General features: G+C 57.0%; 1 protein-coding gene across 2 annotated transcripts; it reads left to right on the forward strand.

Moving 5' to 3' along the window:
• Positions 1 to 1,207: 1,207 nt before the first annotated feature.
• On the forward strand, positions 1,208 to 20,201 carry SALL3 (spalt like transcription factor 3). Of its 2 annotated transcripts, XM_037148098.2 has the most exons (4): positions 1,208 to 1,432; positions 12,619 to 15,549; positions 15,766 to 16,133; positions 17,363 to 20,201. In XM_037148098.2, exons 1-4 carry the CDS (start codon positions 1,351 to 1,353, stop codon positions 17,792 to 17,794), a joined length of 3,813 nt encoding a protein of 1,270 aa, XP_037003993.2. In that variant the 5' UTR covers positions 1,208 to 1,350; the 3' UTR covers positions 17,795 to 20,201. The 2 variants fall into 2 exon arrangements, with proteins under 2 accessions (XP_037003993.2, XP_037003992.2); XM_037148097.2 differs by having other exon boundaries at positions 12,619 to 16,133.
• Positions 20,202 to 22,310: the final 2,109 nt, after the last annotated feature.

Here is a 22,310-nt window from a genome sequence, read left to right on the forward strand (position 1 = left end):
GTGCCTGTGACCGCCCGGGAAGAGTGGGTGCGCGTGCGAGAAGCGCGCGGCGCCGGCCGCCCACCCGGGGGTGCCAGTCCAGACGTGCGCGACCCCCTCACCTGCCCCGCCCCCACAAGTCACCCCCCCAAAGCCCTATAACACCTTGGGCTGCACTCGGACTTTCGTGGACTTAGAACTTTCAGTCTCGCGGCCTCGGGGCACCCTGTGCCCCTGCCCACTCTGCAGGTGCCGCGACACCGCACCCGTGTCGGGAAAGGGAAGTGGGGGGAGGGACATCGGGGCCACGCCATCCCCTCCCTTCCCTCTGGATTTAAGGAGCCCAGGCAGTGGGGAGGCCCGGCGGGCGGGCGAGGGGCCGAGGCTGCCCGGGTGGTGGCGGCGGGCGGGGCGAGCGCTCTGCAGTCGAAAGGCCCGGGGTGGGGGGGGTGGGGAGGAGGGGGGAGCGGAGGGGAGGGGGACTGAGGGTGGGGAGGGGAGGAGCCCGGAGGCCCGCGCCGCTTCCGAACCGGAAAGTTGGTCTTGCCGAAGTCCCGCCACCCCGGCGTGCGCACTCCGCTCCGCTCCGGCTGCGAGCCTCCGAGCCGCGCCGGCCGCCGGGGGAGCCCGCGGAAAGGACCGAAGCCGGGAGAGAAGGTCCGGAGATAAGGGGCACCCGAGCCGGAGCGGGGCCGGCGTGCCCAGCCACGCCGCGACCCACTACCGAGGATCGAAGGCGGCCGGCCGGCCCTCCGCGCCCCGGAGCGCAGGAGGCGCGGCGCCCAAGCTGCCCGGGAGACAAAGGCGCCGGCCGGAGCCCTGCCCGCGACCGCTCGCTCCGGGAGGGGCGGCGGGGCGGCGGCGGCGGAGGGGGGGGCGGGCGGCGGCGCAGACTCTCTATAAAGGGGTGAGCCCGGCGCGCTGGCGGAGACGGCGCCGCGCGGACGCCGCCAAAGTTTGCTGCCTGCGCCCTGGGCAGGGGCAGCCACCGCGCCCGCCCGCTCCCGGCCGCCGAAAGGTACCTGGGCGCCGGGGAGCGCAGAGCTCGCGATGTAGGCGGTACCCGGCCGCGCGCTCCCAGGTCCCCGGGCGCCGGCCGCCTCTTAGCCCGCGCGGTCGCTAATTGCGAGCGCGGCCTCATTTGCATAGGCCGCCAGAGTCCGCTGGAGGCCGGCCAATCGGCGCGGCCCTCCGCTAATGGACATGCATTATTCACCAGCCTAATTGCTCAGCCCCATGCGCGGCCCGCGCAGCCGCCGCCGCCGCCGCCCGCGCCCCGCGCCCCGCGCCCGCCCGGCCGCCCCGCGCCGTCCCCGCCGGCCGTCCCGCTGATGCCGCTGCCCCGAGTGGGGCCCGCGCGCCGCTAGCAGCATGTCTCGGCGCAAGCAGGCCAAGCCCCAGCACCTCAAGTCGGACGAGGAGCTGCCGCCGCCGGAAGGGGCTCCGGAGCACGGTGAGGGGCCGCGGAGAGGCGGGGGCCTAGGGGCGGCGGGGTCGACTGAGAGCGGAGGACGGGGTTGGGTCCCTGGATCCGGCGAGCTAGGGTCTGCCGCGCGGCGCCTGGGCGGAGCAGGCGGGCCGCAGTGACTGATCCCCGCGAGAGCGCACGGCGCGGAGAGTTGCGGGCGAAGTAAACTTGGCTCAGCCGCTGGGAGTTGGGGAGCTGCGCGCGGAACTGGGCGGGGGTGGGAGGGGTCCGCGCCGCCTCTTCCACGCTGCCCCCCGGGCTCTCTGCGCCCGGACCTGGGGCTGGCCTCCGCGACCCCGGCGTCCCCTAGGCGGGCTCAGCGGCGGTTACGAGTCCGGGCTCACCTACCGCTGTACGCAGGCGGAGCAGCTTTGTTCCGCTCCGGGCGCCTCGGGCGATCGGCGGTCCGAGCCCGGCCGCCGCGCGGACCCCGGCCTGCCCCCACCCCGCACAGTCCGCCTTGTGCGCCCGCAGGCCGCAGAGCTGCGAGCCCCGGCGCCCTGACAAACCAATGGTCCGGTTCCGAAGCGACCAGGCACTGTCGCCAGGCCTTGCCTAATGGCCGCCTGGGGACTTAACCCGGGGTGAGCTCGGCCGCGGCGCTGGGGGGTGTTCTGTGCACGCGGAGGACCCGGCACGTCCTGGCGGCTCTAAGTTTGCTTGGCCTGCTCCTGTGTCTGCGGCGCCGCGGGGACTTCCTCCTCGTCCCCAAGTGAAGATAGCCGCCGCTCTCGAGAGCCGGGCGCCGACGGCCCGGCCTCCTCCCGAGAAGTTTTGGGCCGGAGTCCTCGCGGTGCTGCCTGGGGCCATCGGGGTCCCCAGAGTGCGACACCGGGACGCCAGATGGGGGGGGGGCGCAGCTGCACCGCAGCGCGGACATCGGGTAGTTCATTCCTTAAAAAAGACGCCGGCCAACTTTTGAATTAACCGGTTATAAGTTGTTCGGAGGCCGATAGGCATCTTATTTTACCAGGAGGATTAGGCTTCCTGCAGAAAATCACAGGGATGTGCGTTGACCACTCGGTGTGGGGAAGTTTGACCGAGCAGGTCCCCGGTGCGTCGGGACGCGGAACGAGGAAGATGCTTAGGACGCGGCCCGGAGGTCGCTAAATAAAATTCGTGAGCTGGGCCTTTCTGTCGCTCGGAGGCGAGGCCGCGGAGCCTGTGCGGCCTCGTCACCCGCGATTGGAACCGGAGATATGCTAAAAAGAAACGCCTGCATATGGTGGGTGGATTAGGGACAAAGAATCTTTTTGTCATGGAAATGGATTTTTTTGTTTTGTTTACTTCATCACATAGAATTTCTCACACTTGGTTTGTTTTGTATTGCCCTCAATGACTACATGATCAAATGAATGGATTTATTTCTGCCGAATGAGAAAGACAGTCTTCCCTTCAAAAGAGCTACATTGCATCCCAGCGAGGAATTTTAAAGCTGTATTATTGTGGCTCCTGAATAGCTCGAAATCGGCTTTCACAGGCGCCCCAAAATGCAACAATGTAAATACTTCTCAGCTTTGTAGGGTCGTTATCAAAATGTGCAATGTCTCCTTTTATTAAAGCATATTTTAATTAATAGAGTAAAACCCCTGGTATTTAGCAATCACCATGCTGAGGCTCTGCTATTCATTTTTAATTTCACTCCAGAAACGTGAGCTTGGTGAGCCTAATAGTGTAAACATGTTAGGGGATATATAGCCTATATTTGAAAACCTTGGATGGAATAAATTATTTACAAGTTCTCTTCTGGATTCCCCTCGTTGTTACTGAATTTGTGTAGAGGTGAGCCATTCAGGTTTTCACACCGATGGAAGGATTAAAGTTTTTTGCCAGACCTGTGTTCTTCCGCCATTCCGAGTTGCATCCCAGATGCTAACACAGTTTCTGGTCATGTTTTGCAACAGGCCGAAAAGAGCCTGTGGGGCTGAGCCTCGGTCCAGTGGTGTGCTTCTTCGGTTGTTTTGGGGACAGTTTAGGCAAACTATGTAAAAAATAGTTCTTTCGGATTTAATTATTCCGAAGCTGATTGTTCAGCGAGCATAAAAGGTACTCTGTTCTCGGCTCCGGGAGGAGTGCTGGCGTGGATTGCTGTGTGCTGCTCGTGTTGGGAAGGTGACTAAAACATGTTTTCAAGATAAATGGTTGTGAAAACTAAGCCACTCCAACGTGAATGAGATCTCCACATTTGAACTTTGTTAAGCACAGTGGAAATAAACAGATGGTGCATGAAGTTGCGAGGGAAATAAGTTTACAGCGTTTTAGAAACAAAGTAGATAATTCCTTTGTATCACTTTGGCTGTGACATTAATTAAAGCAGTATACACAGTCCACTTGGAGGCTATTCATAATGCCACAAAAAAACCAAACACTGTAAAACTGGAGTGTAGCATGGGGTGGCCAAGATTCACTGCCACAGTAATTTACAGTAAAAAAAAAAAAGAAGACTTTATTTCTTAAAAACAGAAATATGACTTTTTTCAGACTTTGGTTTTTAGGCAAGTGATGAGAAAAGGTAGCTATCCAAAAATAGCCTCGGTGCCCTCCAAACCTCATCTTTGCAGGAGTGAAATACGATGGTGTGTGTAAAATGAGAAAAAGTAACTGTGATTTTTGTGAAGTTGCAGAGTAATCCTGTTGTAAAATTTAAGAATGACAGAGACTGACATTCCCAGTGGGAACAGTGTTTCAACTGTTTCCGAAAATTCAGAAATAAGTGTTGCAGCTTTAGGATTCAGTTAAATGGATGTCATTAATAATGAAACCCTTTGAGCCAGCTGAATATTTTTGTTCTGAGCAAAGTAATTAAAACTTCTGATGACAGAAGCGCAGTTGACACTCCTAAGAACTTTGAAAGGTGTAATAGTGCCATCATTTATCATATAAAATACAGCTTCGTAAAGACGTGGTTCATTGTCGTTAGAGAGAAAATGTGTTTAAAGAAGAACAAAAGGATATTATAATTTAAAACAATTTGCCATCCTGCGTTTTGTTTGCGGGCACTAATTGCTTCAAAGTGTGTTTTTATTTTCAGTCACATGGCTATCTTAAAAAACCCTTTTAAATGTGGCGAGCATGTGATTTAAGAATTGAGCAGGGGTCTTCGCAGGCCGTGTTTCAGTTCAGGGGGGAGGCCACCGGGCTTTGGTGCAGAGGTCTTTTCTCTTTTCTCTGTATCTGCACGGTTTGCCTTGAGCGCCCCCCCCCCCCAGGACACATTTACAATTCGGCCTTCGGAAGGGAACCGGCAGAAGCTGCTCTCACTCGTTAGTGGGCAGCTGGTTTTCTCGGAGACCTGAAAGGTGAAAAGTAAGTAAGAGGGAGAGGGGAAAGGAGGAATTTGCAAGCCTTTATTTTAAAAAGAACACGTAAAAAGCCGGACCCATTTTAAAAGGCATTTTTCTTTGGCCACCAGAAGGCCTGCCAATTAATTCCCACCTCACAGAGGGGGAGCTGCTGAGGTGGGTGGCAGTGGGGGCTCCCACGACGTGTGGTCACCCAGTATTTTTAGATCTTTTCAGAGCCGGAGAAAGAAGAGGCATGGGCGCACAGCAGGAATTGCTTAGCAAGCTGATTATTTTTTGTATACAGGATGATGGCCAAAGTGGGTCAGATTTCATCTCCAACTGCCATCTCCCAGGCTCCCCCATTCCCCTCAAGGTAGCTCTCAGAACCTTCTCTTTTGGGGGGATTCAGAGTGAGACCAAGGTTCCCCTCTGTGCACTGAACCCCAGCTGGAATTTAGCATTCTTAAATGGAACTACCGGCACAGGCTTTTATTCAAGTAAAATTAAAATCTTCTTAACTGCTTAATGAGGTGACGCGCCCTCTCTGTGCTGCAGAATAGCTGGGGAAGGGCAGTTTGGAGGGTTTTGTCCCTGTGTTTGTGTTTTCCTACGAGATTCCCTCTCGCGTTGGCAGAGACAGGCCTGCGCGTCCTGGTCTCGTGAAGTGAAGCAGGTTTGCCACCGCGGCCTCTGTCGCCTGGCCCCACACTTCCCAGGCAATCAGGCACAAGCAGAGCCTGTAAAGCCGAAGGTTTTCACATTTTGCCTTAAGTCAACTTCTGTGTTTGGAAAACCCCACTGTCAGGCTTTCTCTTCTCCTCGGAACACCTTTCCGGTCTCCCGTGCACTTGGCCGCCTGTTCCCAGCCAACACACTCGGCGAGTTGCGTTACAGAAGGCATAGAATATTCATCGAAATAATAAAATAACGTGGCAGGCTCTACTTAGGTGAGGATTAGAGCTGATTTGTCTGCTAATTAAAGGAAGAGCTCTCCCGGCTGAAAGGACGCCCAGCAGAGAGACCTGGTGGTGCAGTGGGGCCCAGACCGGGTCCTCAGTGGGCCTGGCTCTTACCCTCGCCCCGGTGTGGCTGCTGCGCTCGCCCCCAGGGACCCCCACCCGCTCTGCGAGCCGGAAAGCCTTCCGGCAGCGGCCTCTGCCCTGCTGTCTGAGGTCGGGAGAAGGGGGGCAGAAGGGGGGCTGCGGAGCTGGCCAGCTTGGGCGGCGCCCTGAAGGTGGGTTGTTAGAGGAGCTGAGACAGGCCTTGCTGACTTAACCTTTCCTGCCCTGCCTGCCAGGGGTGGCCACTAGATGTCAAGCTCGTCATACAATTAGTGCATCTGTGCTGTTGACCTTGGCGACAGGCCTGGCCGCGGCGCTACGAAGTGTTAACACCGAGCCCGAGTGTTAACGGGAGCCCCGCACGCTGGCCCTGTGTGGCTGGCCTATCAGATGCCCATCTCGTTCAGCACAAGTGTTTATGTTCTTCGAGGACGGACGACGGTTTTCCTTTGTGCGGCTGTTACATCTTGAACTGTGCAATTAACCCCGCAGGTGCGGTGCCACTTGGTCCGCCCTCCTCGGCAGCCCTGGCCCTCTTCTCCAGAGGGACCTCGCGGTGCTGCTTGGTGACCCCACTGTGTGACGGTGGGTGTGCAGGACCCCCGGCCTCGGTGCCCAGGGCAGGGGCTTTTGCAGGACGATTTGCTGCACGTGTGCAAACTCTGCCCATAGACACGGAGCAGAGCTGATGATTCAATGGTCGTCCCCCAAGGGCAGGACGTCCAGTGGGGACGGTGGCCACACCCCGTTCTGGACGCCATGCCGTCCCTGCGTCTCTAGGGCCACATAGACCCAGGTGTTTGCGCCTCAAAGTGGTCTTGCTTGTTTCCCTGGTTTATGAATAGTGGGTGTGAAAAGTGGCCGGGGCCGTGCACTTCCAAGTAGGCAGGAAGCAGCACGCGTGAGCCCACGTGTCGACTCTGAGTTGAGACCCTCCGCATCCGCCCGCTGCAGCCTGCACACGCCTGGGTTTCGCCCCTCAGGGCTCCGACGACCCTGTCCTCACCGCTGACGGATGGATCTCAGGTCTGTGGCTGCCCTTTGGCGGGGCCCACGGGTGTGTGTGTCCGTCACGAGTGTGAGCACAGCGTGCCGCCCCTAAGGAGAGGCTCATGCAGCCCCGAGGTGCCACACACACCTCGCCCCTCGACACGGTGTCAGGGCAGACAGTGGAAGAGAGCAGGGCGTGTGCGTCTGCCCCCAGCCCGTGCGTGGCCGAGAGGAAGGCACACTCGCCTGCCGGAGCCTCAGCACACAGGGTGGAAATCGCAGGCGTCCCCAACCTGAGACGTTTGGTGGCTGTGCCACAGGTGGTCATCACTTAACAAATTTGAGCTGCGGACCACCGAGTGGCGCAGAGCAGGCACGCAGGTCAGCGCCGTGTTCGGCATAGCGACAGTGCCCTCCACCGTCGGCGCCGGGCTCTCCAGCCTGGAGGTCTGGGGAGGAGGACACCGTTTTTCTGTTGCGTCTGGAATTCCTTCTACATTGTTAGACACAGTGGGGGTCTCTATTTGTCTCCTCCTGTGTCGCAGCTTGGGCTCAGTGTGTGATAATTCATCTTTCTTTATGGGATTCAAAGCTATCATAAGGAGTTAAAAAAGAATTAATTTGCAAGAAAATACGTGTCTCCTAATGATTGAGGAAAACTTGAAAAAACGCTCAGTAGATTTTTCAGGGATGGCAAAGGCAAAGGAGAGTCCGTTTTTTCCCTCCTTAAGGACCCTCGGGGCCTTTTCGAGTCACTCCTGACGGTGGAGGGTCCCCGCCTCCTCCCCGGACGCACTTCTGTTGCTAAGGGTGCAGAATTGAAAACGGCAGCAGAGGTGGAGCGGAGGGAAGGCGAGCTCTGGAGGCGCAGGGGCGCGGCCCGGAAAGGCCTGCGTGTCACTTCTTTGTGACCGGTTAGCATGCCCACCAGGCCCTGCAAAGAGGAAATGAGAGAGCCAAGCCAGAACCCTGTAGTTGGAGATTCTGAAAGGAAGCTTGATGCCTGCAATATTTTTGTATCATATGTGTGGCAACAATGCTTTTCCCTTGCCTCAGAAAAGATCCTTGTGTGTGTGGACAGTCTGCCTTCTGCAGGGGACAGTGAGGACATGATCGTGTCTCTTATGTAACAGAGCGGGGAAGGAAGCTGGGAGCCCTGTGGGACAGTGGGGGGCTTGGTTTTTTGTGTTTGTTGGGGGGGAGTTTGAGGGAGGAGATCCCTTCACACTGAGAGAGTTGATCCTAAGAAGAGGGACATTTTTGTTAAACACTCTCCATGTGCTCTGTTAGCGAGAAGAGATAAAGCCCTGTGTCTGTGAGACGGTCACTGAAGCCATCCCTCCGCTGGGGACTTTCTCTGCAAGGGCATGGGGCCCGCTTCCTCCTCTAAGCATGTGAGGCACACGGGCCTTGCTCAGGCCCGAGTGGGGTGCCGCGGGGAAAATCTCAGGTGCGAAGGGCCAGCGCAGGGACGGCTGTGAGCTGACTCTGCATTTCCTCTGCCACTGAGGTGGCCTCCGCACACCTGTGTCCTCCCTCCTGAGGCTTCAGGAGACGGAGTCCGGTGCCGGACCTGGGGGGTGCTCAGGTGGGATGTCACAAGGTGGACTGTCCCCCCGCCCCGCCCCAGGCAGCCTTTTCTCACACGTTGCGCGGAGAGGGGTAGTCACCTGGACAGTGTCTTCCCCCGCCCACGACAGAGGCTGGGGGTGGGGGGCTGGCAGTTGTCTGTCGCGTGTTCCGATGTCACCCTTACACACTGAATTCCCGCCTCAGCCTCGTGTGTTCGCAGTTTGAAATCTTAGTCGCTGGACAGTCAGGACGAACTGCTTTGTCTGTGATAATGTTCGAGGTGCTCGTTTTTCAACACCCACCCCCGCAAAAGTAAAAACTTCCAACTGCGTCAAAAATAAATCTCTCGGACTTCTACCCTTGGGGCAGGGGTTCATGGACCCCCTTCCACCCTGAAATTAAAAAGTTAAGCCATATTAACTAATGGAGATAACAACTTCTATTTCTAGAGCACAGAGGCCAGTTACAATGTAAATTTAATTAAAAGACGGTTGACTGCATCTGAATCCGGCTTAATATCACCTTAAAACAATGGCCGGGTTAGAGGGCTTGGGGGGGTGTGTCCATGTTGGGACCCGTGTCCGGGTTTTTCCCACACGTGTCTCCTCACTACAGAAAGCATTTTCTGAGATGAATAAATTCTGCCAGATTAGCACATGCACACGGTAACACGATACATTTCGTCACTGGAATGAGAAGAGCCATCAGGTTGTAACGACGTATTTTATGTCCCCCTCTCCGAGTGTGGCAGAAGCCTGGGCCTGCGCCCTGCTCTGGAGTCGCCACTTCAAAGGCCCCGTCCCCAGTAAAAATGGGCTCGTTCTCGGAGTTCCTAGCAATCAACCCGGTGGAAGTTATTGTTCAACAACATTCTTAAAACATGCGCCCGAAATTCGAATCCCGCCGTGCTCTAGGGACATTTTTATTTGAACACATTTTACTCAGAACTGTTCTCCAGCATTTGTGCTTCTCTGCAACTTTGAGGGGAAGCTTGAACACTTGGCTTTTGAGAGGAAAACAGTCACAGCTTGAGCAAGTGAGGACAGAACTGGCCATGTCATGGGCTGTTATGCAAAGCCCAGTACAAAACATATATGTCAGTGGTGATTCTAAATTATTCGTCCAAAATAAGAAATGGTCTAGAAGACGATTGTATTGAAGAATTTTTCCCTTCACTAATTGTAGTTTTTTATATGTATGCATTGTAAGCAAAAGACAAATTTCATCTGAAACTTTGCGTGTGAAACCTGGCAACCCTCTATTTCATTAGGTTCCTCGACAGTAATGGCTGCTACTGGATCCAGACAGTGGGAATGCCGTTTTCACACGACTTCCTCTCTTCGGTTTTGCTTTTTTCAATTTTAAAGGAGCGTAAGGAGAAGGAGCGTGACTTCGACAAGAATATCTTCATTGTGTTTAGGTCATCATCACTTATCATAAAGTGACTTATTTGGTAGAAAGTTTCTACAGTTAAGAACCTGCCACTGGAAAGAAAGGAGCTCGCCCGTAGGAACAGTTCCCAGTTCCATGAACCTGGAGGTGAACCCTAAAAATACTTAACCCATGAAAAACCATGGAAATGGGAAAATGCGCCTTTCTGTGGATTTGTTCGGGTCGATGAAGAACGTGGGGGGAAAGTACAGTGTGGGACCAAAGTCCTCGCCCCATTTCACGCCCTAGTTTTCTACAAAGAAAATCGGGGAAATGCCCTTTGAGAAAGTGTAATTTACCTACAGTTAAGTTAGGTCTTCCAACAGTCGGCATGCTAAAAATGGTCCAGAAACAAAGCTAATTGTTCAGCACGCTCTCAGTGAATTGTCCCCAACATGTGTTGCACATGAAGCAGTCTCTGAGTGGGACACGCATGATCAAGGGACGTGCCGTGTGAATGTGTCCATCATGCCAAAGGCAGAACATGTCATCTCCACTTAGGACTTAAAGGTGGAGAGAATCTCAGAATGAATTTCTTCGTATTCTTTTTAAAAAGTAGTGAAATAAAAACCTATGTGAGGATGGCGGCAGGCCTTTGGCTCATAGCTTTAACATATTGGAAAAGAACTTTTAAGAATTCGGCTCCGTGTTGAGTGCTAACATCTGTGGCGCAGGACACTGACTCGCTGCAGACAGGCTTTCGGGGCCCCGCAGAGCCTTCCGCTCCCGTCAGGAATTTGAACGTAGAGATTGTGTGCATTGCATGATGAGTTTTTTTTTAATGCACCACTGGAATTTGAGACAGCCCATACGTATAGATCTTTAAGAAATTATTTATCCGAAGAGTCCAGTGTTTTGGGTTTTGCCCTGTCTCGTGACCTTCGCAGGTGGACAATTAGATTTTGCATACCTGGAGCAGAGCTTGGCACTTGGAGTATTTGTTTTGCTAAGGTGCCTGTCTGCAGCATAAATCGGCTGTCTTTGCTCCCAGCGATACTCAACCTCATTATTGCACGTATCACATTCCTTCCCTCCAGTAATGAGACTCCTCCGCTCAGGTCGTCAGCCCGACTTTAGTTTAAAAGTCCAGCAGGCCTTTATGGGCTGCAAGCTCTAACTTTTCCCCTTCACATGGTTTAGCCAGTTAAGAAAATGCTAATTGAACACTGCTAATAATTTTTTAAAGGCATGTATAAATTACCCGGCAGTAATGGCCTCGTGGAGAGCAGCAAGCAGGCCAGCCTTGAAAGATATTTTTATTTTCTTGTCCAGCGAAGGGACGAATGTTTTTTACAGGATATTTTTTTAAACATCCGATTTTTCCACTGAAATCAGGCCGAATTAATTCTTCTCTCCAAACCCGACAAGAAAAAGCAGGGAGACTTCTCAGCAAGTGCACTTGTAGAGGAAATAACGGTAAATTTTTTCCGGGGCACAAACTTAGGGGGTGTTCTCACACTCAGTTCTGTGTGGGGACAAAGGGCCAGTTTTCCACTGTCATTTCTGCGGAACCGAGTGCGGCTGTCACTCATCTGTAAGTTGACAAAGAGCAGTCACGCGTCAGTGCCGTGCGGGCCGGCACACGGAGCTGAGTAATTACTGAGCATTACCTTTCGCCCCCACTGTCCAAAACACGGGGGCCAGCAATGTCAGCGTGTGTTGACTCCTTGTTCCTGTTCGGCCATTTATTTGATCAGGTGTGAATTAGAATTGTTCATTAAACGCGGTTGTTATTCGGCACAAGAGGGTTAGGGAAGTCAGGAAGTAGCTGCCTGCAACAGTAATTAAACATGTGTAACCAATTAGAGGTTTCCCACTATGGCGCAAGCATATAATTTGCGAAGTCTTTCTATGAGAACAGATGAAAATAGGTGCACAGAGTGCGTCGGACGGCAACGTCCCCGTGTGAAACATGTCAACATAAATGAACTTTAAATATATAATTTCTAGTTTGCCAGCAGACCGCCGAACACTATTGGCTGATAACAGCGACATGTAATTTTGGTTCCTTTCCCCAAGAAATACTGCATGTGACAGAGCTAATTGTATGAAACACAGTTGACCCCAGGCCCAGGCCGCGTTGTGGGACTCACCTGGCAGACCCTCACCGTGGGCGTGTGCCTGGTCCCAAAGGACCCCTCAGAGGGCTGAGTCGGTCGGCACGTCGCCGGCGGGCGGGGGAGGTGGCAGTTTTTGAGCAGAGAGGAGAGAAGTGCTGTATTTTCTTTGTTACGTTTACAAATGCAAGTATTTGGCCGAAATTTCCTGCATGAGATAAGTGCCCGTTGGCCTGCAAGGCTCTGCAGAATTACACTAAACCTGTGATGTCTCCCGCTGTGTACAGACGACAGACCTCCGAGGCCGAGCCGGGGAGGCGGCGGCCGGCTCGCTGTCAGGGGCTGACGCGAGTTTGAAAGGTTGCAGATTAGTTTAGCAACGTTAAGTGAACTGGCAAAGGCATCTCTAATTTTGCTGGAAACGAGGAGGCCGGACGGTAGGGAGAATCCTAATGAGCCCATCGAAAGCTGGCTTTGCACCCACAGACAGGGCGGCCGTGGATGGTATGAAAATATTGGAAATCAATGGCTTCTATGGAATTTCATTAAGAAGCAGTATCCACAATTGATAGAGCCTCATAATTTGATGGATTGCGCTAAGAAAATGATTAGCTAGCTAGAAGGGCCACGGAGCACGTGCGCCGGGTGTCAGAAACGCTGAAGTGGGGTAATTTGTACAAAATAAAAAATATTGATTTTATGTATGTGCAAAACCTTGCCGTGGAGGGCGGGCGGTGTGGCCGGTCGTGGCTGACGCAGCCTCTCGGTTTCCGCAGCGGCCCCCGGGGACGGCGCCGAGGACGGTGACAGCGGCCGAGACAGCAGGAGCGGCAGCGAGGAGACCAGCGTGTGTGACAAGTGCTGTGCCGAGTTTTTCAAGTGGACGGACTTCCTGCGGCACAAGAGGGTCTGCACCAAGAACCCGCTGGTGTTGATCGTCCACGAGGATGAGCCGGCCCCGGCCTCGGAGGAGTTTCCGGAACCCTCTCCCGCCAGCTCTCCCGGGGAGCAGACAGAGAGCGAGGCTCCCGAGGAGGCGGCCCCCCCAGAGAGCGGGGAGGGTGGCGAGGTGAGGGCCCCGGAGAAGGAGGAGGAGCCCATGGATGTGGAGCCCCCGACCACGGACAAGGGCTTCCAGGGCCCGGGGCCCTCGCTCCCGGGGAAGCCGCCTCTACCACCGGCCCCCGAGCCGGTGCCAGTGGCCACCTACGGCATGCCGAGCACCAACGTGACGCTGGAGACCCTGCTGAGCACCAAGGTGGCGGTGGCGCAGTTCTCCCAGAGTGCGCGGGCCGCGGGCGCGGCGGGCTCTGGCGGCGGGGTCACGGCGGCGGCCATCCCCATGATCCTGGAGCAGCTGATGGCGCTGCAGCAGCAGCAGATTCACCAGCTGCAGCTCATCGAGCAGATCCGCAGCCAGGTGGCCATGATGAGCCGCCAGCCCCTGAGGCCGCCGCTGAACCCGGGAGCCGCCCCCGGGGCCCAGAGCACCCCGGGGCCCACCTCCAGCCAGCTCCCCGGGCTGGCCACCCACTCTGCCCTGCAGCTGCCCTCCGGGGCCATTCCTGTCCCCACGCCGCCAGGCTCCGCCACCCAGACCACAGCCTACGAGGGCCCCCAGCCACTGTCACAGCCTGCATCTGGGGTGAGCACCCCACATGTCCCCAGTGGGGGCCCTGCAGCCCCCGAGTCTGGTGGGCCGGCATCCTCCAGTGTGGCGACGGCCGGCACTGCCCCAGCCTCCGTGGCCAGCGCCCCTGGCAGTGCCTCACAGCCTCCGCAGAAAGCCCCCACGCCTCCCACCCTGGGGCCCAGCCCACTGCTCAGCTCGGCGCCCAGTCTGCCAAACCCTCTGCTACCTCAGACCTCTGCCAGCAGCGTCATCTTCCCCAACCCACTGGTCAGCATCGCGGCCACGGCCAACGCACTGGACCCTCTGTCGGCCCTCTTGAAGCACCGCAAGGGCAAGCCCCCCAACGTGTCGGTGTTCGAGCCCAAGGCCAGCGCCGAGGACCCCTTCTTCAAGCACAAGTGCAGGTTCTGTGCCAAGGTCTTTGGCAGCGACAGTGCCCTGCAGATCCACCTGCGCTCCCACACCGGCGAGCGGCCCTTCAAGTGCAACATCTGCGGCAACCGCTTCTCCACCAAGGGCAACCTGAAGGTGCACTTCCAGAGGCACAAGGAGAAGTACCCCCACATCCAGATGAACCCCTACCCCGTGCCCGAGTACCTGGACAACGTGCCCACCTGCTCCGGGATTCCCTACGGCATGTCCCTGCCCCCAGAAAAGCCGGTTACCACCTGGCTGGACAGCAAGCCCGTGCTGTCCACGGTGCCCACGTCGGTGGGGCTGCAGCTGCCACCCACGGTCCCTGGCGTAGGCAGCTACGCCGACTCCCCCAGCCTCACCCCGGTCAGCCGCTCCCCACAGCGGCCCTCGCCCGCCTCCAGCGAGTGCCCCTCGTTGTCCCCCGGCCTGAACAGCTCCGAGTCCGGTGCCCTAGTGACCGCCGAGTCACCGCAGCCTGCACTTGGCGTGTCTTCCCTGACCAAAACCGAGCCCGTGAGCCTGCCCTGTGCAAGTGCTAGGCCGGGGGACGTCCCTGCCAGCGTGCAGGTCTCCGCCACGTCCACGTCGGCCGCCGCCCTCGCAGACAACAGCCTCTCCGCTGGCCTCTGCAGCCCGGTCCTTGCGGCCAGCTCCGAGCAGTTCAAGGCCAAGTTTCCTTTTGGAGGGCTACTCGACTCCATGCAGACGTCAGAGACATCCAAGCTGCAGCAGCTCGTGGAGAACATCGACAAGAAGATGACCGACCCCAACCAGTGCGTCATCTGCCACCGGGTGCTGAGCTGCCAGAGCGCCCTCAAGATGCACTACCGCACGCACACCGGGGAGCGACCCTTCAAGTGCAAGATCTGCGGGCGGGCCTTCACCACCAAGGGCAACCTGAAGACGCACTTCGGGGTGCACCGGGCGAAGCCGCCGCTGCGGGTGCAGCACTCCTGCCCCATCTGCCAGAAGAAGTTCACCAACGCGGTGGTCCTGCAGCAGCACATCCGCATGCACATGGGCGGCCAGATCCCCAACACGCCGCTGCCCGACGGCCTGCAGGACGCCATGGACGCCGAGCTCCCCTGCGACGACAAGGCCGCCGAGGCCCTGAGCGGCTTCGAGGACGACGCCGACGAGAACTCCGTGGAGGAGGACGCGGCCGGCGCCCCGGCCGACGCGCTGCGGCCCTGCCCGGCCTCCTGCCCGCCCTCGCCCCCGTCCGTCATCTCCAGCATCGCGGCGCTGGAGAACCAGATGAAGATGATGGACTCGGTCATGAGCTGCCCGCCGCTGGCCGCCGCCAAAACCGCGGAGAGCGGGTCCGGGGACAGCGACCGCCTCAGCAACGACTCCTCGTCCGCCGCGGGCGACCTGGAGAGCCGCAGCGCGGGCAGCCCGGCCCTGTCCGAGTCGTCCTCCTCCGCGCAGGTGCTGTCCCCTGCCAACAGCCACAGCGAGAGCCTGCCCTCCAAGTCCCCGGGCCTCAGCAGCCACGAGGAGCCGCCGGACGTGCCGCTGAAGACCGAGAGGCCGGACAGCCCGCCCCCCGCCCCCGAGAACGGAGGCGCGCTGGACCTCACGGCCGCCCACCCCGGCCGGCTGGCGGTCAAGGAGGAGGCCCCCTTTAGCCTGCTGTTCCTGAGCCGGGATCGCGGTAAGTGTGAGCGCGCCATGTGTCCCGTCTGCGGCAAGCCCTTCGCGTGCAGGAGTGCGCTGCAGATCCACCACCGCAGCCACACCAAGGAGCGCCCGTTTGTCTGCGCGGTCTGCGGGCGCGGGTGCTCTACTGTGGGTAACTTAAAGCAGCACTTGCTGACCCACAGGCTGAAAGAGCTGCCTTCTCCGTTATTTGGCCCCAACTCTGCTCTAGGTCCCAGCCAGAGCGGTCCAAGCCTGGTCGCCGGGGTGGCCGGGGTGGCCGGGGTCGCCGGCTCCGCGCCCGCCCTGATCAAAATGGAAATGAATGGGCACGGCAAGGCCGTCACGCTGGGCGAGGGCCCGCCACTGCCGGCCGCCGTCCACGTGGCAGCCGGGCCGCAGGCCGTGATGAGCCCCGGCCTGGCGCCCATGCTGGCCCCCCCACCACGCCGGACCCCCAAACAGCACAACTGCCAGTCGTGCGGGAAGACCTTCTCCTCGGCCAGCGCCCTGCAGATCCACGAGCGCACGCACACCGGGGAGAAGCCGTTTGGCTGCACCGTCTGCGGGAGAGCCTTCACCACCAAGGGCAACCTCAAGGTGAGGGCCCAGGCGGCTGCTGCCAGCCCTGGGGACACGGTTGAGTCGGACCCCCCCAGAGATGGGGCAGACGAAGCTGCGGCTGTGGTCCGGGGCGGGGAGGTGGGGGGGCCGGCTGCTGGGGAGCCCATGCCAGTGTGCAAGGGCGTGACTGTGTGTCGTGTGGACGAGTGTGCGTGTAGGGGCGTGTACATGTGTGTGCATGCATGCAGACTGTATGCACGTGTGGCAGGGTGTGGATGTGAGTGGGTGTGCGCACGTGGGGGTGGGGTACACGGGCACAGGTGAGCATGATGCATGTTTGCATCTGTAGTGTGTGTCGAGCTCCTGTGTACGTACGTTATATGTGGGTGAGTTTGGTATGTGTGCACACGTGTGTGGTGTGTGCATAGTCTGTGACGTCTCTGTTGCGCCATACGTGTACTCATGTGCGTGTGCTCACATTCACTCAGGCGTGTGCTGTTTGCTCACACTCGTTGTGTGTGTTCTCTGGCTGTAGAGGGCCTCGCCTCCCCCCAGGGCTTGTGCCGTGTGGGCCGCTGGCGGGGGTGTCGGGCCCGCGCGGGTGTCTGGACGCCGGGGCGGGAAGCACTGGGCGTTGACACTGCTGCCCAGCCAGGGCATGTCCTGCCTCCTGTCCTGTGGTCCCCGAGAGGCTGCGGGAGTTTGGGGGGCCACTGCTCAGCCAAGGGCCGGTGCACACCGTGGGGCCCTGAGTTCACGGTGAGGGTCCGGGGCGCGGGCAGCAGGTGCCAGATGAAACCTGTGGACCAGGCTCCCGCTCAGCCCCAGGTCAGGTGCCTGCTGGGGTCTCCGTGGCCTCTCTAAAGTGAAAAGGCCAGTGCTGTGGCCTCTCCCAGCACAGAGACACAGAGGCGATGACCTCGGGGGAAGGAGAGGCCCGCGGCCCTGCCCCCGGGGACGCCCTCTGAGGCTTCTCGCGAGTCTTGGGCCCTGCGGGGAAGAGCATTCTGCCGAGTTCCTGAGCTGGAAGAAACACTCAGGCATTGACGGGCTTCGCTTCTATTTGGTTAAAAGACACACGTCTTGTGCAAGACAGCTCAGGGAGGTCTGGTTCCCGATGTCCCCTGGCCCCGCACTGAGGACTGGCTCGGGTGGGGACAGAAGCCAGCCCTGAGCAAGTCACGGCGTGCAGAGCCACCTGGGTGTGCGTCTGGGGTCCGTGCCTTGTGTGGCTCACGTGGGTGTCTCCCATGTTTCCCGCGCAGGTGCACATGGGCACACACATGTGGAATAACGCCCCCGCGAGGCGCGGCCGCCGCCTGTCGGTGGAGAACCCCATGGCCCTGCTGGGGGGTGACGCCCTGAAGTTCTCAGAAATGTTCCAGAAGGACCTGGCGGCACGAGCCATGAACGTGGACCCTGGTTTCTGGAACCAGTACGCCGCGGCCATCACCAACGGCCTGGCCATGAAGAACAACGAGATCTCCGTCATCCAGAACGGAGGCCTCCCCCCGCTCCCCGTGAGCCTGGGCGGGAGTGCCATGCCCCCGCTGGGCTCCCTGGCCGCCGGCATGGACAAGGCGCGCACGGGCAGCAGCCCGCCCGTGGTGGGCCTGGACAAAGCCGGCTCCGACGCGGTGGCCAGCCGGCCCTTCACCAGGTTCCTCGAGGACAACAAGGAGATCGGGATCAACTAGCCTCGCCCCCGGCGGCCTGTCCGCCCCCTCTGTCCCTCCTGCACGTGGTGACGTGTGGCCGTCAGGATGCGCACTGCCGTGCCCAGGGGGCCTCCTTCACACCGCCCCGCAGCAGAGCGTGCACAGACCGCGCGGCCGCCGCGGGGCCCCGTGCGAGCGCTGCATGGTCCGTTTCTCGGTGAGCGCGACTGTTCTTCAGAATTCTCCAGCCTTCTAAACAGATGGGAGTCCACACGGAGGAGCCCCTGGGACCCGAAAGGGCTCAGTGGGTGCCCCTTCCGTTTGCCCCGACACCCAGCCGTCCCGGGCATGGGGCCAGGGTGCCCCACGGCGTTCCAGTGACAGTCCTGTGAAGTCGTGAGACACTGGACTCGTGTTCAGAACTCTCGTCCTGGAGGCGCAGTCCCGTCCTCCGTGCCCCCGACCGTACCTTTGTCTGTAGTATTTATAATGTGACGATTATGCGGGTAACCGATGATACAGCCCCAACTTCAAAGGTAGTTTTTGCGCTGCAGCTGTGTGGGTTTCACCTCTAGCTGTGCGGGTTTTTTTTTTTTTAAGCGAGATTTGTTTTGCTATAAATAAGTGGGTTCCTTTGATGCAGGTAAATTGTGAAGTTCTGTTGGGAAAGACAGCATGCTTTCTGTGTGCAAGTACCTGTCAGTAACAAGCCTTTGGTTTTTGTTTTTGTTCTTTTTTTTTAATTTAAATGTTTGTAGCTGCTATGTGGGCGGTTGTTCTCTCGTGTGGTCTGGGTGCTGGTGGCAGACAGCGGCACTGCGCACTGGCCACCGCGTTACACACCGTTGTGAGTCAATATTTCGCGCATCAAAGCTGTACAATAAAGAGGAAATGTTTGTATAATGTGGTTGCAAACTCTTAATTTATACTGTTGCACTTTTAGTATTTTGTATTAGGAAGTTTGTCTATAATTTGAAGATTTAAAAAGATGTAAAGTATTTTATACATAGTCCTGATTTAAGGAAAATGAAGAAAAAAAACAAACCTGTTACTGTTTCTTGTTTTGTCTTAAGGTCAGACAACATGAGAAATCTTTGCTACTTAAACAGAAAAGCCACCGAGACTTGTTGGTTCCTCAGTCCCCGAGGGCCTGGTGGTCCGTCGTTAAAATGACCTATTTAACTTTCCCGCGACGCTCATTTGAGAACTTGACCCCCTCTAACGCAACTTTGATGGCTCGTCCTAGGAGTCCCGCGCCGGCGGGAGTGGGCGCCGTGAGGACCAGGCGTGTGAGCAATCTCCTGGGGGCCCTGCTCCCGAGTCCAGTGAACCTGGGAGAAATACCAGTGTCTGCCAGGAAAATCAGTCGCGACTGGGAAATTCGCTCACTTCCCGGTTTATTTATTATTTTCTCAGATGGAGACAAAGCACAATGCCGTCCGATTATGTGAAATGCTGACGTGAGCGGTGACTTTTCTGGCGCAGGGAGGACAGCCCGAGATCAGGCGGGGGGCACCGGGGGCTGTGTGTTCTACCTCATGTTGCGCGTGGCGGGTGCGTGGCAGCCTGAGACAACGGGCTTCCCCCAGCACCTCCATCCCAGAGACGCGGTCACAACGCGGGCCTCGGCGCCACGAAGAAGGAGCCGGGCAGCGGTGTCTTCCCGGCTGAAACACGAAACCAGGACAATCTTCCAACACCACTGCTGCGGCTCGTGAGGGCACCATGGGAGGGTTTCCGTCAGCAGAGGGCGCCGAGCTGGCTGCACGGCCGTGTCCGTGGGCGCGAGGTGGCGCGCGCCCCCCTCGGGCTGCCCGCCTCCTCGGGGCACACGGGGCCCTCGGTCTCCGGAGAAGAAAGCAGGGAGCCTCTTGCTGCTGAGTCTTCGCAGTTGAATGTCTTTATTATTTATGGTCCTTTATTGGTGTGGATTTTTTTTGTTAGTATTTGGTACCATGTAGCGTTCTGTCTTCCCCCGAAAGGATGTGTAAATAACCTCAGAAAAATGTAAAGTGTGTAAATAAGACGGCTCGTGAGACCAACCCCCTGCGTTCGGGGCGAGGCCGCCCCTCCGCATGGTGGAGAGAGACACTATTTTTGTACTGCGGTGCCACGTGGGGCCCGACCTCCCCCGCACCGGCTGGGAGTCGCCGCCTAGATCGCTATTTTTTATGATGAAACCGCGGCTCAGCGCACCTACTGATCGAAATGGATGTTCTAGTCTAGGTTCCTATTTTGTCATATGAATAAAATGCAGGATGCAATATTGTGTGCGGATCACGTCCCTTGATTGTTCGCACGGAGGTGGCGGAATTCGAGGTCGCGGCCCATCGGGTGGGTGTTCACCTGTGGTGTTTATCCAAGGAAGGTCCGCTCAGATTTAAGCAATATCTCCAGGTATCTTGATGGGTCTTGAGGTGGTTAGTTTTCCCTTTCTTCTAGAGTAAAAATGCAGCTTGCTGCTTTTGGACCATCTCCATCTTCAGGGGAAGACGCCGCAGTAGGAAATGCCTATCGGGGCCGTCTGCAGCGTGTCCAAAACTAGCCACACTCGGCGTCAACAGCATTCAGCGAAACACTGGCTCTTCCGGTCACTTGGCAGGTGTCTGGGCAGGAAGGACGCAGGAAGGGAAGTGCCACTGTGAACCCGTCCCGCCGCCCTGGGCAGCGCTGGTCTCGAAGCAGCCCTGCCTCACTGCAGCGTCCAATAAGACGACTTCAGATAACGGCACTGCCTCCTGGGTTTCAACATCTGTCATCCATTTCTTCTGTTCTTTAGTGACTACCGACACCTCCCAGCTGCAGTGACTTTTACCTGGAAAGTGCCAGGCGACGTTCAAAGACTGACCGCTAGCTGACCGCCCTGCACAACTTCCCGCCCGCGTGGTCAGCCTGAGGGGTTCAACCACGTCGATTTGGGGGCTAGGCTAGAAACGACTGGACAGAAAGTGACTTAATCAGGAGATTCCATTTTTTTGATGGTGAGGAGATAGCAAAGATTCCTACGACCACTTAAAATGTTTAATATACATTAAAATGCAGGGAAAGGGGGATATACTTCTTATCTCGAAACTGTCCCACGTAAAACCAGAGGCGTTTTGGCTTAACAGGCCCAGGTGTTTGCTGCTTTGTGGCATCAGCGCTGGCTGGGTGGACCACTTACCAAAGAATTAGAAGTGCCAGTGGCCCCCATGTGTCACGCAAGCGTGTTTCTCTTCTGGGTGCCTCGCAGCCACCTTTCACCTTTAACACCGATTAAAAAGTATCTCTAAAGGGCTAAAAAGTCATGGTTTTTAAACTCTCCACCGGCCGACTCCAGCCCCAGCAGCAGGAAGGTGCCGGGGGTCCCGGCCCCTCCTGCCTGCCCGACAGCCCCTGCTTGAGCTTCGCAGAGATGGAAATCCAGCCACCCACCACGTGGGGGGACGTTCCGCCCCCGCCACCTTCAGACCTGCCTGCCCGCCTGCTGTCTGCCTGACCTTGCGATGCTCCACCCCCTCGTTGACCCTGAAAGCTCACAGCAGGTGATTGTCACCCACGTGGGGCTCTGTGTCCGGTGGCCTAGGGGCCCCCAGGGTCAGTCCCTTGTGTTAAGACCCCAGGCCCACTCGCTGGTTACAGGACCGAGGCGGGAGGGAGCGTGGGTCCTCCTGAGAAGCTTCCGATGACGGTGGACACAGACCTCACTGGCTGAGCTTTAGCTGCGGTCAAACATGATCTACAAAGTATTTCATACAAAACTGGGAAGAAGACTAAATTCCCCTTTTCCATGCGAGTGGGAAATAGGAAGCATTATGTCAGCACTCTTTACGAAAGGAAAACTGGAAAGTGAAGTCCAACAGGCATGTCCCTGCCACTCTGTCCACCCACTGGTACCAAGCTGCCAAGCTGCTGTGGCGCCCCCCTCCCCAGGTGGGATGCCAGGGCCCCCGGCCTCACCCGAGGGACACGAGAGCTCAGCCCCCTCCCTCCACTCCGCCTCCTTATCTGTGAGAACTGGCTGAAGTTCGTTGTTAAAATCCTTCCCAGTTCGAAAACTCAAAGTGTTTTTTAACCAGAGCTACCACTAATGCACCCCTTCCCTTTCCTCCCCCAAGTTCACTAGACAGACTAACTGACAGTATTTATAGAGGAAGTGCAGATGGTTACCTAAGAATATTAATAGGAGAAGTCTCACCAATGACTTTGCTAAAGGAAACCTGTGGAGTCGTTTTTGGACCATGAGAAATGTGTTGGTATCTTTGTTTGTTTTTTTTTTATTAAAAAAATCATGGAATTTATTGAAGCTTTTAAAATGCAACTATATTAAGTAAAATAAAATCAAGCTCTGTAAACATTATGCTTACTGCGTGTTCTGTCAAAAAAGAGTCATGTAAAGGGACCCGCTTGAGTCACGGGCATCATATACATACGTGTAACACGGCTTCTTGTTAAGGTGAGGGATACATGCTCCAGAGAGTTCACAGTGTGAAGCAGTGGTTATTTTTTTTTAATTGTTTCAAAGATTTTACTTATTTATTTTTAGAGAGGGGAAAGGAGAGAAACATCACTGTGC

The sequence above is a fragment of the Artibeus jamaicensis genome, unplaced genomic scaffold (assembly GCF_021234435.1).
Source record: "Artibeus jamaicensis isolate MK-2021 breed Jamaican fruit bat unplaced genomic scaffold, CSHL_Jam_final contig_354, whole genome shotgun sequence".
Taxonomy (NCBI): Eukaryota; Metazoa; Chordata; class Mammalia; order Chiroptera; family Phyllostomidae; genus Artibeus; species Artibeus jamaicensis.

Coding starts and splice junctions, on each gene's coding strand:
- SALL3 (XM_037148097.2), top strand. CDS start 1,351: ATGTCTCGGCGCAAGCAGGCCAAGCCCCAGCACCTCAAGTCGGACGAG. Junction 1,433..12,618: donor GGAAGGGGCTCCGGAGCACG/GTGAGGGGCCGC, acceptor CGGTTTCCGCAG/CGGCCCCCGGGGACGGCGCC. Junction 16,134..17,362: donor CCACCAAGGGCAACCTCAAG/GTGAGGGCCCAG, acceptor TTTCCCGCGCAG/GTGCACATGGGCACACACAT.